Source organism: Leucopleurus acutus, assembly GCF_964270905.1.
Source record: "Leucopleurus acutus genome assembly, chromosome: 10".
Taxonomy (NCBI): Eukaryota; Metazoa; Chordata; class Mammalia; order Artiodactyla; family Delphinidae; genus Leucopleurus; species Leucopleurus acutus.
The window spans coordinates 73486062-73500878 of record NC_139153.1 but is presented as its reverse complement, the minus strand read 5'-3'; the positions used below and the strand labels follow the sequence as shown (position 1 = coordinate 73500878).

Below are 14817 nucleotides of genomic sequence, written 5' to 3'. Positions count from 1 at the left end.
AGGCTGCCTGGCCCATGTGCAACTCTCATCTGAGTCCAGGAAGCTGCCCTCCTCAGAGGGCTCCTGGCTGTCACCTCCCCCCTGCCATTTCCTCCCACCTTTCTCTCTCGTTAGCACATTCCAACCCTCTGCCACTTGCTCTATTTGAGCTGGGCCTCTCCTCAGCCTGGACACCAGATGGAGGTGGAGATGAGGGGAGGCAGCAGCACAGAACAAACAGACCAAATTCACTGGACTTTATGAAAATACTGTTTAGACTCTCCAGACTCCCCAGGCAGCCCTCCTACAGCATGAACGGCAGGTCGATGTTCTTCTCGCCAGTGCCCACGTAGATGTAGCCATAGTTCTTGGTGCGAGGAGCATGGTAGAAGGTGAGACCTGGCCAGAGCAGGCTGCGCAGCACCACCAGGGTGTTGCCTCTCTCCATCTGGATGCTCCAGGACCCTGAGGAGGAGCAGGAGGCAAGGCCTGGGCACTGTGGAGGCAGAGCCCTGCCGGCCATGCAGAGGCCCCAGGCTCCGGGCAGCCAGGCCCGAGCATTAAGGTCCAATGGGAAAAGGGAAGACAGTTTAATTATCCCGACACTTTACTCCTTCTGATTGCTTTTGAGCCGTTTCACTGCTCATTAAAACCACTTCCAGAGGGAGGGCAAAGGAAATGAAAAGAGGTAAAACTCAAAGCAGTCCGTTTTGTTCCTGTCAGCAAGTCTAGTGAAAGGTTGCGTGGGGGAGGAAGCTGAATCCACAGTGCACAGGCAGAGGGGAGCTGGGGCTGGGCTAGGAGAGGCTCCAGGCTCCCTCTCACCCTGCGCTAGGGGTGCTCACTGGTGGCCTTCAGTCCTGGTGCGCTTCACTGCTGTTTGCCATTTGCGCTCTCTTCCCCAGCCCAGAAGCCTCTGCTCTGAGATGGATGAGACCTGACCAGGCTCACATAGAAGTGGGGCCGTTTCAGGCCTCCCAGCTCAGTAGCACTTTCTAGCAGCCGGTAGACTGGGAGCCATCCTTGGCGGCAGGGTACTTGAGCTGCAACTAATAAGCCTTTGTCTGTCCTGGGTTCTGCCCGGGTTTCTGCTCCCCAGACGGGAGCAGCCCAGCCTGGGGCTGAGCTGTGCAGCCGTGAGGACTTGGCGGGAAGGGCCTGATCCAGCTCCAGAACCAAGGGAGGGAGCCGTTGTGTGGGAGGAAGGAGCCTGGGAAAATCGCCTCTGGATGCAGATCTGGAACTTCTATTCCCCTGCGCACTGAGGCCTCTCCCGGCCCAGCCGCAGCTCTGCCCCAGGCCCTGCCAGAAAGGCAAATGCTTTGAAGGTTTTGGTGCTGGACCAGCCAGTGATGCGCTGAGAACTGCGCCTAGGCCTTCATCAGCTGCCAGGTCAGCCCGGCTGCCTAGCTTCCACTGCCCCTCTGCCCCCAGGCCTCCTCCAGCCACAGCCCACCATGGTCACTCCACACCCAGCAGCCTCGGAGCTCAGGTCCCACCCTCCCACCCTGAATCCAAGAGACCTGACCACCAGGCACCCCTGGCTCTGATGGCAGCTCAGCCCTACTCAGGGTGCCAGCACCTGCCCAGGTCAAAGCCAGAGCTTTTGGGGGGTGTGTAGGTCAGCTGGCCTTGGGCTGCTTAGGGAGAGGCCACCTGGAGGCCACCTCAACACTGTGCAGTGGCCTGCACCGAGTGCCACCACCCATGCAGTGAGATGATGAAGCAGAAAGTAGTGTGGGCTTGACCCCGCTCCCCCAGGCCCGCTCAGTGCTGGCCAGACAGCATTAAGAAGAAAGGTGTTCCTGGGTTCCCAGAGCTCTGGGTGGGGCACTGCCTAGGTTGGGAATGGGGGCAGTATCTTTCCTGGTCAGAGAAGTGGAGAGTATTTCCCCTAGCTCACAGCTTTCCTCTGCATATCTCCAACTCATAGACCTGCCCACAGAGTTCTAGAGGCCTTAAAGGCCTGTTGCTTTCCCAGTCACTCGTTTCAGAAAACAGATGGCCTAGGGGTAACCGGAGAGGGGGTGTGACAGAACAAAGTGTTCCCAGTGCACTGCATTCAGCGTCTGGCCAGAAGCACAGGCCCCCCCCTCAGAAGACAGCCCCTGTTAGCCCCCCCTGCCAGTTCCCAGAGCATCGTCTGGGGTGTCCCTCCCCGCCCTTGGAGACCAGGGCCACACAGCCCCCCTTGAACTGAAAAAGGTCAGGCTCTGCCCACCTGGGGAGGGCAGCTTGCAGCCAGATGCTGCCCTGGAGAAAGAACTGGAATCCTGGAGTCCCCCGGCCCAGACCACTGTCAGCAGTTCCCTGTTGCTGGCGCCTTGGCACACCCTGGGCAAGGGCTGGGTCCTGGCCTCCCCTGGCACCAGCCTGCCCACCTAGGGTTTGGCCACCGGGGGGCCCAGGCTCATCAGCAGGGGCTCTCCCCACCCCACCCAAGAGCAAAGAGAAACTGATGGGGATGCTAGAGAAATACATTGCTGCCTCCAGGGTGGGGGCCGGTGCTGAGCAGGCCCAGGGTGCCGGCCGAGTACAGGAGCGGCATGGGAAGTGGCCGGCCAGCCAATGACACTACCTCCTCCCTCCCTTGCATTCCTGTCACACTCCTTTCCTTGTCCCTGGCGCAGCTTGTCGCCCAGGAAACACACACTCAACATGCCAGGAGTCACGTAGTGTCTACCTGGGAAGCCAGGCGCTTGCTGTCACCTTCACCCACTTTTCTCACTGCAACTGCTGGAAAGGCTGGGCCCAGCCAGCCACCACTTGTGGGACTCCAGGGAAAGCAGCCTCCTGCGGCCCTGGTGTTTCCATTCACAGCCCCTGGTCTCTCCCAAGCCTCCCCAGACCTCCCCTCCAGTCCCCTGGCAACCACTCTTCTCCACAAGCGCTCTTCTTCGAGGGTGTGGTGGGAGGGATATAAGCTGGTAAATCAGGAATGGGCCCTCCTGCACCAGCAGGAAGTTCCAGGGCCTCACCCGCCTTGCCAATATGGAAACCTCCGGCTGGGGTAGGCTCCTCATAGTTACATTCTCCTGCCTGCCAGGAAGGAAGGCAGCAAAGCTCTGAGATTAAGTTTGAGGAGTAGAGTGGACCAGGCTGGGGTTCAGGGCTGTCCAGGGGCAGCAGATGGCTTAAACCGGTCCTCAGACCAGCACCACACAACTTGTCACACACACAGAAATGGCCATGGGCCCCTTCTCAGAGCAGCCACTCCCGTGACACCAGGGCCACAGTGCATGGGAAGGGGGTGGGGGCGGGGTGGGGAACCAGGCGGAAGAGTTCCCAGTCTTATTGATGAGCAAGGCCAGGCCCCCCGGTCCAGAAGACTGAGCACCTGTCACCCAGGCTTCCACAGGGCTGGAAGGGAGGTGCCACCTGCACACACCCCAAGAGAAGGCTGATCCTGGACACCGTGTTCCCCGGCCCTCTTCGATGCTGTCCCCCTGGTCCCCCGCTGCTTTCCAGGGAAGCAGGCCCCTTGCTGCCCTCTGCTGCCTGAACTGGGCATTGTGCTTGGAGCCTCAGCGGCCCTGTGCTGAGCAGTTCCTGAGATCTGTCAGCTCCGGCCCAGAGTGGAGCAAGGAGAGGCGCTCTGCCCTCTACCCAGCTCGCTCTGCTTCCCAGGACACCTGCGACTTCGCTTGTGAGGCACCTTGTATTTTACTTTTCTGTTTCATTTGCTCTTTCCAAACCTCTGTGAGGCAAAGATGGTGTCGTGTTCCCGGCGGCGTCTCTGGTGCCTGGTACATAGTAGCTGCTCAGTGGCTATTCTTTGCTGATAGAGTGGAAGATTAAGGAGCATTGAATGGCAAGAGTACTGCCTAGAAATCTGGCGTCCTGACCTGGTACTTCATGTGTCATCTGGCAAGAGCCCAAGCTCAGAGAACTCTTAGCTGTTGCCCTGTATCCACCAGGAGGATGGTTCCGCTCCCAAAGCCCTACTCCCACACAACTCCGCAGACCCCAAGGCACAGTTAGGAGGGCATTAGTGGCCCCAGGCAGGGCCAATCTAAGCCATACCTGCTCACAGATGACATGAAGTTCCCCGGAACAATTGCCTCAGACCCAGAAAGGAAACTGATCCTACCTGGGCAGAAAACACGGCTCCCAAATTCCACCCCTCCAGCCAGTGCTGGTGTCCCGGGGAACTCGGGGTTTTGGCCTCACTTAGCAGCCCAGCCATTCTGGCTGCTGTCTGCCTGATGGGGCAGCCTCCCAGCCGCTCCTTTTGCTCTTTCACTGGAAGATAAGGAAGGGAGTCTGGGAGCAAAGTCAGAGTGTCTGCTCTCCCCCAACCATCCACACTTTTACCCCCACACCATGGCCCCCATCAAGACATCATGAGAAAAAGCTGGGCCCGAATTCCTGGAGGCTTTCTGGTGTTGGCTCTGGGAGGAAGGGAGCTGGAGGCCCAGAAGCTGTGGAGTTTCCCAAGGTCAGGTCAGGAGCATCCCTCCCCTCAGGCCCACACACACAGGAGATGTCAGGAGCCCTCAGCCCCTAAGGCTCCAGGACTATGGCAAAGTGCAGGGGTGGACTGGGGTGTTGAATCATTGGTTGATGCTTCAGCCCTAAGGCCCACCATTAGGGCAAGAAGTCTAGGCGCAAGGGGGAGGAGGCGCTCTTGTGTTACCCCCCCACCCCAGTCACCCAGCACTGTGGAGGGAGTGCCTCATCCGCTGGCCCTGGAGCATTCTGCTGCAGGTGAGAAGGCTGAGAAGTCAGCACCAGACAGAGCTTTCCAGCCACATACTGAATCAGGAAGGAGGGGCTGCTGCCGCCAGATTAGGGGCTCTAAGAGGACTTTTCTCCATCCACCATTCAGCCCATGGCGCCAGGTCCCACCACCAGTGTTCCTGGCTCCCTGTATCAACCAGGGATGTGCAGCCCCCTCCGGCCTTGCCAGGTGGGGAGCAAAGAATTGGAGGAGGGAGTCTAGGAAGTATGTCTGGTGGTTGAGAAATGCCCATCCCCAGTAAACCTTTTTCATCTCCCCCAGAGTTCCAGGACCCCCTTTTCCATGCTCAAGGAGGGTTCACTCTGGAGCCCCCATGTGGTGGAGGCCAGAGTAGCCACTCTTTGCTGGCAGTCCTTACCCACCTGGGACCCACGGCCCAGCCCCTGGGGCACTGCAGTACCCCTGAAACAGCCTCCAGATCCCTGGCTTGCCCCTTTCCATCCATCCATGCACCACTGCCTTGTTATCACAGACCTGCTCACAAGCCACCAGCAGCTCCTACTGCCTTGGTCTACGTCTCCTACCCCTTGGCCTTCTAGGCTCTCCTAGGCCTGCCCAACCCACCTCTAAGGCCTTTTTGCTACCGACAACAAGATCAGTAATAATTATTAATTTTTACTTGAGTCCTTAATGTGTTAAGCACTATTATAAATGTTTTCTATATGTGTTAACTCATTTAATTCTCATAACAACCCAATGAGGTAGGAAGTATTATTCCCCTTTTACAAATTGAGGCACAAGGAAATTGAGGGACTTGCCTGAGGTCACCCAGCTAGTATGCAGTAGATTCAGGATTCCAACGCAGGCTTTCTGGTTCTAAAGCCCTTTCCTTTAACAACTACTGCCGTCCCACCCCTACCCTGAGTTCCAGCCCGACTGGGTTGCTCATTGCTCCTCAGAAGCGTTTCCCCTTAGTGTGGGGGTGACTATTGTCCTGCCATTCCCAGTGTCCACTTAAAATGAAACACCATCTACTTGACACCATAGTTAAGGCCAGACCCTTGGAGTCTAATGCTCTAACACTTAACTATGTCCTTGGGTTTAACTCTCTGAGCCTCTGTTTCTTCATCTATAAAATGGGGGTAATAGTATCTACCTCATAGGTCAGCTGTGAAGATTAAAATGAGATAACGCATGGGAAGGACAGTACAATGTCTGGCACACGGTAAGCAGTGTCATTGCTTTTATGAGTAGTTACTAGTATCATTATCTTTGCCATCATCAACAACAGATCCCTCCAGTTCTCAGAACACCAAGCATGGGGAGGGAAAGAAGCAGGGGTGCTGAGTCAGTGCCTTGGGTCTGGCCCCCGAATGCCCAGAGCCTGGCACCTGTCCTGGGATGCAGCATCCAAGCAAGAACATCTTCCAAGGACATGCCCGTCTCTACTGGTGGACCCCAGGAAGGAAATGGGGTCTCTGTGACTCCACCAACTGCTGGCTGTATGCCTGGGCCAGGTGGGACCTGAAGCACAATAAGGCCTCTGGAGACCTCCCTGGTGGCACGGTGGTTAAGAATCCACCTACCAATGCAGGGGACAAGGGTTCAATCCCTGGACCGAGAAGATCCCACGTGCCGTGGAGCAACTAAACTCGTGCACCACAACTCCTAAGCCTGCGCTCTAGAGCCCACGAGCCACAACTACTGAGCCCGCGCACCTAGAGCCTGTGCTCTGCAGCAAGAGAAGCCACCGCAATGAGAAGCCCACGCACCGCAACAGAGAGTAGCCCCCGCTCGCTGCAACTAGAGAAAGACCACACGCAGCAATGAAGACCCAACACAGCCAAATAAATATTTTTTTTAAAAAGGCCTCTGAAGTTGTATGTTTTATGATTAAAAAGTACAACCACTTAACAGGAGGCAAATGTATAGAACTCATTTCCTTAGCAGGTGACCTCAGCAGGTCGGTCAGCACCCACTCACTGAGCACCAGCTGTGTGCCAAGCATTGGATCTAACCCTGAAACTAACCATTGCGATGTATGTATGGCTAGTATTTTCAGGGGTGTTTTCAGAGATGTTTTGGGTCGGGGGGAGATTCCCAATTTGCCTCCATTCAAGATTGGTATGAAAATCAAAAGAAACACTGAGAGACTTCCTGTCTGTGGAAGCACATGGAAGACAATCCTTTCATCTGCAAACACTTACCAGCTGTTTACTAGGAGCTGAGCCCTGTATTGAGCCCTGGGGAAGCCCCATCCTCAAGGCCCCACAGTGAACCCCCAGTTCCCACCCAGGCCCTAGGTCCCACTCTTAGAGGAGAATGGCAGGTGGCACGGCCCACTGCTCTGACCTGGGGCAAATCCAATGTCCTCCAAGTAACAGGCTGTTACCTTTGGGGATGTCATGCTCCAAGGAGTCCATGAAGTCCAGGGAGGGGTCCAGGTCAGCCTTCTCAAGCAAGGTCTTGTTCTTCAGCTCAGCAGGCTCCCTGAAGTGGAAGTAGGAACTGAGCTTCTTGGCTTCAGACAAGGACAGTCCTACAAAAGGGGCAGCAGGTAGGAAGTGAAGGTCATTCCCAAACCCCACAGCCCCCTTCCTCTATGATTGGGGACCACGTGGAGGGGGTTGCAGAGGAGTCAGTCAGCTACTGACGGGGGACTGAAGGGTGAAAAGGGAGCAGGGTTCTCTCAGCCCGAACTTGGCTCAGATCCTGCAATGAGGACAGACCATGGAGGAGGAGGGTAGGAAAAAGCGGGGAGCCCAGCACCACACAAAGCCCCAGACCCAGGTGGCCAGATGCTCCCCCACCCTCAGGCATAAAAGAGTCAGGGTCCAGTGACTGGGTACCCCTGCCAGGCACAGATACCAGGTCATTGGGCACATCCTCCCAAGTGATGTGGCCACAGCTATTCTTTCTCTGAGAAAGTGGGCAGTCTCCCCTGGACTCCCAGGCACGTGTCCAACTATGCTCAAGAAGAGATGCCTTCTGGCCCTAAGAGATGCCTGAGAATTCACCTTCAAAGGTCCGATTGACACGGATGGGTCCAAAAGGGGTCTTAAAGAGGGCACCTCGGGGGATGACAGCCACAGCCTTGTCGATCTGGTCAATGATGGACACCAAGCGGGTCTCTTCCTTGATCTGGACCTGAGGAGACAGGAGACAAGCCACCCTGCCAGCGCGCTGTGCCCAGTCACCCCTGGTGCAAGGGCCTCAGCATGACCATCTGATCTGGGTCACCACAGTGTAGATGCCAGGGCCATGGAAAATCACGATGGTGAGTCCTCGCCTTCCCGCCCTCCGTTCCTTTCTTAAATTGGTGATGAGTGCAATATTTAAAACTTAAAAAAAAAAGCAGTCTCTCTCATTTCATCCTTGGCCCCCAAATTGCCCTCACTGGGGGCAGACATCGTTAATGGTTTTTTATGTACCTTTCCAGAAACAAACCATTCTATCATATTTTAATGTTGCTTATTTTGCCTTTTTAAAATATAAAAGCTATCATGCTCACTGTAGACTATCTGGGTAATAGAGAAATATTTTATAATATACCTAAGAAAATGAAAACCACTCATAATCCCACCTTCTAAAGGTAATCACTGATAACATATTGGTATACTTCCTTCTATTCATTTTTTCTATGCCTATATTCAAAGGAAAATTAGAGTTACAGTTTATATAGTTTCATGCCCTGCCCTTTGACTTAACATTATTTCTCAAGCATCACCCCATACTATTTTTACGCAGATGAAATTTGGTTATAATCAATATCAAGGGCAGCCCTGAACAAAAGGACTTCATAGAGATGTTTGGGAAAAAGCAGCACTTGACAGGGAAAACATGTCACTGGGAGCCCCCAAAGTCACTCAACCACCTGTTTCCCACGGGCTGCTGACTAGAATTGATTACGAAGGAGGAGACTGAAACTAAATAAGTGTCTAGGCCAGGGGCTTTAAATATGTCACCTCATTTAATCTGCACAAGCCTGCAAAGTAAACATAATGATCCCAACTCTACAGAAAATAAAACTGAGGGGAGGTTAAGTTTGTCAGGCGGGCACGGGGTTGCAGCTGAAGCATCATAGACCTAGACCCAGAGTTTCGGCATCACCTGGGTTCCAGTGCAGAGGCTGGGTTTTGAATCCCAGGTTTCTCTAGTTTCAGAACTTGGGCTGGTTATTTTTTTACTGCACAATCCCATTTCTAGGAGTTGATCCTTCAAATCGAGTGCACGCATGGGAAATGACGCATGCACAAGCTTATTCACTGTGGCATCGCTTGTCAGAGTGAAAACTTGGAAACCGACATTTCCATGAATGAGACGCCGGTTAAATAGGGTACGTTCACACAATGGTAAAAAGAATGGAGACGTTCTTCAAGGCACTGATGTAGAAAAATCTCCAAAATATATTGTTAGGAGAAAAAAGCAAGGTGCAGAACTGTGTGCATAACATGTTGCCATTTGTTTTGTTTTGTTTTTTAAGATAAAAAGAGAATATGTCGGGGTGAGGTATTGACTGAGGTTTGTACTTGCATAAAATGTCTCTGGAAGCAGAGCTTCTCAAACTTAAATGCATATTTAAATCCCCTTGGAGGGACTTCCCTGGCGGCACAGTGGTTAAGAATCCGCCTGCCAATGCAGGGGACACAGGTTCGAGCCCTGGTCCAGGAAGATCCCCCATGCCGAGGAGCAACTAAGCCCATGCTCCACAACTACCGATCCTGTGTGCTAGAGCCCACGAACCACAACTACTGAGCCTGCACGCCTAGTGCCCATGCTCTACAGCAAGAGAAGCCACCGCAATGAGAAGCCCCCACTTGCCGCAACTAGAGAAAGCCCGCTTGCATTAACGAAGACCCAATGCGGCCAAAAATAAATAAATAAACTTATTTTAAAAATAATAAAAATTAAAAATAAATCCCCTTGGAACATGTTAAAATTCAGATCCTGATGCCAGCCCAAGAGTCTGCATTTCTAACTCCCAGGGCATGGTGATGCTTCTGATACAGACTGCACTTTGAGTGGCAAGACTTGGACACACACACACACACACACACACACGCAACACGGTTATATTAATGACCCCCAGAAAGACGACCTGAGTGACTGGTGAATAGGGTAGGAGGGAAACTTCACTATATTCCTTTTTGTGAATTGTGAACCAAGTGAATGTATTACCTAGTACAATACACATTTATACAAAAATATAAGCACCTGCGCACACCCCTTGCCCCAGAGCAAAGCACACACCCCTTCTTCCCAGCCCCAGCCCCATAGCACGGCTCCCCCGAGAGCTGCCCAGCCACTTTAACACCCTGTCATCACTCAGGAGTGGTGTTACCCTGGGCAAGTCACTTAACCTCTCTATGTTTCAGTTTCCTCCTCTCTACCACCTGGAAAGTAAGGTACCAACTTCCCAGAGCTGTGAGAATGAAGCAATGGGACTGATACAGTGGCACAGGGCCTTACACACCCAGCACCCCAGGCCCAGCTCGCCCCAGTGGCAGTGATTATAAACGTTGTTTCTGCCGCAGTGTGCATTGGGCTGGGGTTTGGATGGCCCAGGTCCCTTTCATTTGGGTCCTCCTCCTCCTCTTGTCTTCACTCACCACTACTTCTTCTTCAAAGACCTTTTCGCCCTCATTCACCTTCTGCAGCTCGGTGTGTTCATACGCATGTGAGGGGTCCCCCATGAAGCGGCCCTTCACCACAGACGTCTGCATCTCCATCTCCTCCGTGGCAGGGGGCAGGAGGCTCCACTCCATGCAGTTCAGGCTGCCAACAACATCTCCATCACCCCGATTCTAACTCCCCTCTCACTCCAGCTTCCTGCCCCCGCCCCTTCTCAAGAGAGGTGAGGCCCAAGAAGAGCTGTTGGGAGTCATATCTTTCCCCTATGAAGCACTAAGTGCCTGTGGTGCACCCCACCCCACACGTGATGAAATTCAGCATGCCAAGATTCCAAGAGCTTCTTCCTAGATAGATATCTGGACTGTGAGGTCCTGAATGAGTTTCTGGAAGCTGAACTTTCCTCAGTTGCAGGTGCTTCTGCTCCTGTGGGCCCCAAATTCATGCTCAGCCTGCCTGCTGAGCTGACAGCATGGCCATCTCCCCCCACTTCTCAGGAAAGCCCAGCCCAGGCCCAAGAAGCTCTCCTCCTCCGAGGTCTTCCCTTCTTTCTCACATCCTGCCAGGAGGGGATATCCTCCCACTCCTCCCTCATCCATGTAAGGCCTGCGTCCCCAGCCTGCTCTCTGATCACGTTTCCTCCCTTCACTCTCCACTGGCTCCTTCACAACGTGAAAATGCCCCAGCTTTATAAAACAACAGCCCTCAAATCCATGCCCCTCTAGAAAATTCCCCTTTCCTGTCCCGCCCACTTCTTCCCCAATTCTGAATCATAAGCGAGAACAATTTGCTCTGTGGCAGCCCTTGCTCTCCCTCACTTTCACTCTCTGACCACTGCACCATGATTCTGCCCCTGGCACCCCAAGAAACTGCTCCAAAGAAGGTCATCCATGGGACCTAAAAGCCAACAAACGCGGGCTTCCCTGGTGGCGCAGTGGTTGAGAGTCCGCCTGCCGATGCAGGGGACACGGGTTCGTGCCCCGGTCCGGGAAGATCCCACATGCCGCAGACCGGGTGGGCCCGTGAGCCATGGCCACTGAGCCTGTGCGTCCGGAGCCTGTGCTCCGCAACGGGAGAGGCCACAACAGTGAGAGGCCCGCGTATAGAAAAAAAAAAAAAAAAAGCCAACAAACGCATCTCCATTTCTATCTCCTTTGACATCTCCCTTCTCCCTCCTCCAGTGCCTTAAGTACTTCCAAGGATCTATTCTCACTGCTCTTTTCTCTCCACAGTCTCACCTACCTGACCCCTAGAACGCCAGCTACTCCCTAGTTGACATCCAGAATCCAGCCACCTCTCACCACCTCCACTGCTTCCACCCTTGTCCAAGCCACCATCTACTCTTGCCCAGATATTGCAGTAGCTTCCTAACCGGTCTCCCCATGTCCATACCTGCTCCCCTTTCAGTCTAGTCCCCACCCCGCTGTTAAAACCTAAGCCAGATCGTGTCTCTGTGCAGAACCTTCCAGTGACTTCCCATTGAGCCAAGTCCTTACAGTGCCCCACAGGGCCCTGCACAATTGTCTCGGCCCCTCTCTGACCTCATGTCCTGCAATGGTCCCCCTCACTCACTCCTCTCTAGCCACACTAGCCTCTTCAGGGTTCCACACTACACTAAGCACACACCTGCCTCAGGGCCTTTGCACTTGCCTGGAATGCTTTTCCCTGAGATAAACACACAGCTTACTCTCTCAAGTTGCTTCAGGTCTCTTCTCAAATGTTACTATTTATAATAGTACCCCATCCTGTATTCTCTGTCTCCTTTAGCACCAATGCTAAGTGTATGCAGTATATGTGTATGTTTATTTATCGTCTGTCTCCCCTCCCCCACATACACACTAAAATGTAAACTCCATGAAGACAAGGACTTTGTCTCTTTTTGCAGTGGATTCCCCATGCCTAGATCAATGCCTGGCACATACTACGTGCCAAAGAAATAAAAACTGATTGGAATAGGGTGAGTCTCAAATCTCTATCTTCAGTCCAAATTTTTCTTCTGTACTCCAGATCTGTACTTTAATATGCCTCCTTACCACCCTGCCCCATAGGCACGTCACACCAAATTCACTAGGCCTTCCCTAATACCTCCTGAATTCTCTCCCAGTGGGGGGCACCAGCACTTACCCAGCTGCCTAAGCTGGAAGGAAGGGTCAACCTTGACCTCCTCTTCACCTTTCCCCATTTAGTCACAAGTCCTGCCACTTCTACCACTTAAATCTTTCCAATCCCTCCCCTCTATTCCCTCAGCTACCTCCTCCTTTCAGTCCCCCTTCATCTGGACACTGCAACACACTTCCAAATGCTCACCCACTTCCAGACCATTCTACCCACTCAGGTCTGAGCAGGCTCTTCTTGACTAAAGGCCCTCAGTGGCTCCCCATAGCCTGTGGACAAAGTTCAAACCACTTGGCCTCTCCATCCAGTTCAACATAACACCCTAGGCTGCCACTGCCATGTTTGTCTTCCCACTATTCTCCAAAAAAACCCAAAGCCAGCCCAAGCCAATAAGCTTGCAGTTGTTCCCTCTAACTGGCATGCCTGTCCCCGACACTTTCCTAGAGAACTCCAGATCATCTCTCAGATCTCAGTAATCTTATCTAATTACTCTCTAGGAGAATGTCCCACCCTGGCACCCCTTTGTGTACACCTCTGTCCCAGGTTTAAGACACTTTGCTGTAATTGCTGGGTTACCCATTGGTCTCCCTTCCTAGGATGTGAATAACTTGGAGATAGGGGTGAGTCTTAGCCATCTTTTTAACCCCAAGTCTAGCACAGGATACATCCAATCAATGTTGGATTGATGCATGGATAGATAAATGAAGTCTCCAACTTCCTGCAGCCTCAACGGAATGCTTGTAAGATGATGAGCTCCCCATCGTCGGGGGTAGTCAAAAAGAGGCTGGATGGTCCTGTATGGCATTGTCCAGGGAAATTTCTTCAGTTCTAAATCCCTTCTCTCCCATTCCACATTCGTTCACTACTTCCTAGAGTGCCTCCTGTGAGCCAACACCTCCACCAAAGATGCTTCAGGACCCACTTCCAAACAGCTCCCCACCCCCCTCAAGGCTTCTGACCCTTCTCCAAACTGGACTCTTTGAAAACGCAGGTCCACCACCTGACGTCTACTCTGGGTCTTCATTCTCCAGAAACTTTCACCTTGCCCAGCCTCCGTTCTTGCCACACGTCCATTGTAAACCCAGCAAGTCTCTAAGTTTCTCTGGCGCCCCTCCCCACGTATCCTCCCAGGGAGGACCTCGCCCACTCGCTTCCTGGACCTCTCCCCTTTCGATCCTACCTCGCACCCACCCCTTCCTGGCCCTCGCTAGCTCCCGGCTCCTCAGTATCCCCCTGTGGCCTCAGCCAGCCCGGGCGCCGCCTCCACCTGTACAGGGTCTTGCGCGGTGCGAGCTGGTCCTCGCTCAGGCCCTGCGCGATGTAGTAATCGTCGACGAGGCCGAGGATGCGGCCCCAGAAAAGGACCCGATCGAAACGGTAGTCGCGTTTAACCAGCATAAGGGAAGTGAGCAGTGAGGCCCGACGGTCCGGGCTGAGGCCCTGCCCACTACCGGACGCCAGCTCCAGAGACAATAGGAGGCTCTCTTCGTCCATTCCTCCAGCGGCTCTGCTCAACGCCTGCCCCGTTGCTAGGAGAAGCCGGTGTCCACTGAGACCCAAAGCTCCGCCCTTCCATCCGACCGGAAGCGGGATTTCACGCACGCGACCTCCTGCAGCTCAACCTTCTAGGGCCTCCTGCCAGCCCTTCTTCCCATGGAGCCCTTCCGAAAAGCCTGGGGGTACACTAGCTCCCTCCCGCTTCCTTTCCCGAGTAAGTGTCTGGAGGTGTTCACTTGTCAGGGCAACGGTGTGGTTTTCCCCCCAAATAGGCAGGATACAGTCGATAGGTTGGAGGTCCAAATAAGCCAAATTCTGGGGATATTTTTGTTTTCCCTAAGCCCTTTCACACGGTCGACATTTACTGAGTCCTCACTGTATATGCAGTGGGGGTTTGGGAAGAAAAATGCAACAGCGACACTAGCTATATTATTTCACTCCAGTCGTGTCCTTTCTTGGCCTCAGAATTATCTATGCAGAAAAGAATTTGAGATCCTCTTGGCTCTAGGATACCAAGGCAATTAATCCCCCGCAAAGCCAGGTCTTACAAAGACCTAGGCAAGGTGATGGGGGGGGGGCGGTGAAGTTCCCCAGTGGCCCAGTGGTTGGTTAGGACTCCCCGCTTTCACTGCCTGAACACCTGAGCCAATCCCTGGTGGGGGAATTAAGATCCCACTAGCCCTGCGGCACGGGTAGCTGGGGCCTAGGCAATGGGGCAAGGTATAGGGCCATACCTTGGGAAAGGAGGGTGCGAAGAGGGGTACAAAATGGGTGATTTTATAGACTACACTCTCCCATCAACATTTTCATTTACATTAACAACTACATGTTCCCTACCACCTACATTTACCTACCTCAAGCCCCACAACTGTTGCTTTTAGGCGAAAGTGGTGGCAACAGATGGAAGGCCAGGACCC

At 53.5% G+C, this 14817-nt stretch overlaps 1 protein-coding gene across 3 annotated transcripts; it reads right to left on the bottom strand.

Moving 5' to 3' along the window:
- Positions 1 to 17: 17 nt before the first annotated feature.
- On the bottom strand, positions 18 to 13912 carry RSPH9 (radial spoke head component 9; the record flags this gene model as incomplete). 3 transcript variants are annotated; one of them, XM_082848168.1, is made up of 5 exons in its annotated part: positions 18 to 444; positions 7053 to 7199; positions 7678 to 7807; positions 10270 to 10435; positions 13671 to 13912. In XM_082848168.1, the coding sequence occupies 5 exons, from the start codon at positions 13895 to 13897 to the stop codon at positions 284 to 286; spliced, it is 831 nt and encodes a 276-aa protein (XP_082704294.1). In that variant the 3' UTR covers positions 18 to 283. The 3 variants fall into 3 exon arrangements, with proteins under 3 accessions (XP_082704294.1, XP_082704292.1, XP_082704293.1); XM_082848166.1 differs by having other exon boundaries at positions 18 to 468; positions 13671 to 13897; XM_082848167.1 differs by having other exon boundaries at positions 7678 to 7762; positions 13671 to 13897.
- Positions 13913 to 14817: the final 905 nt, after the last annotated feature.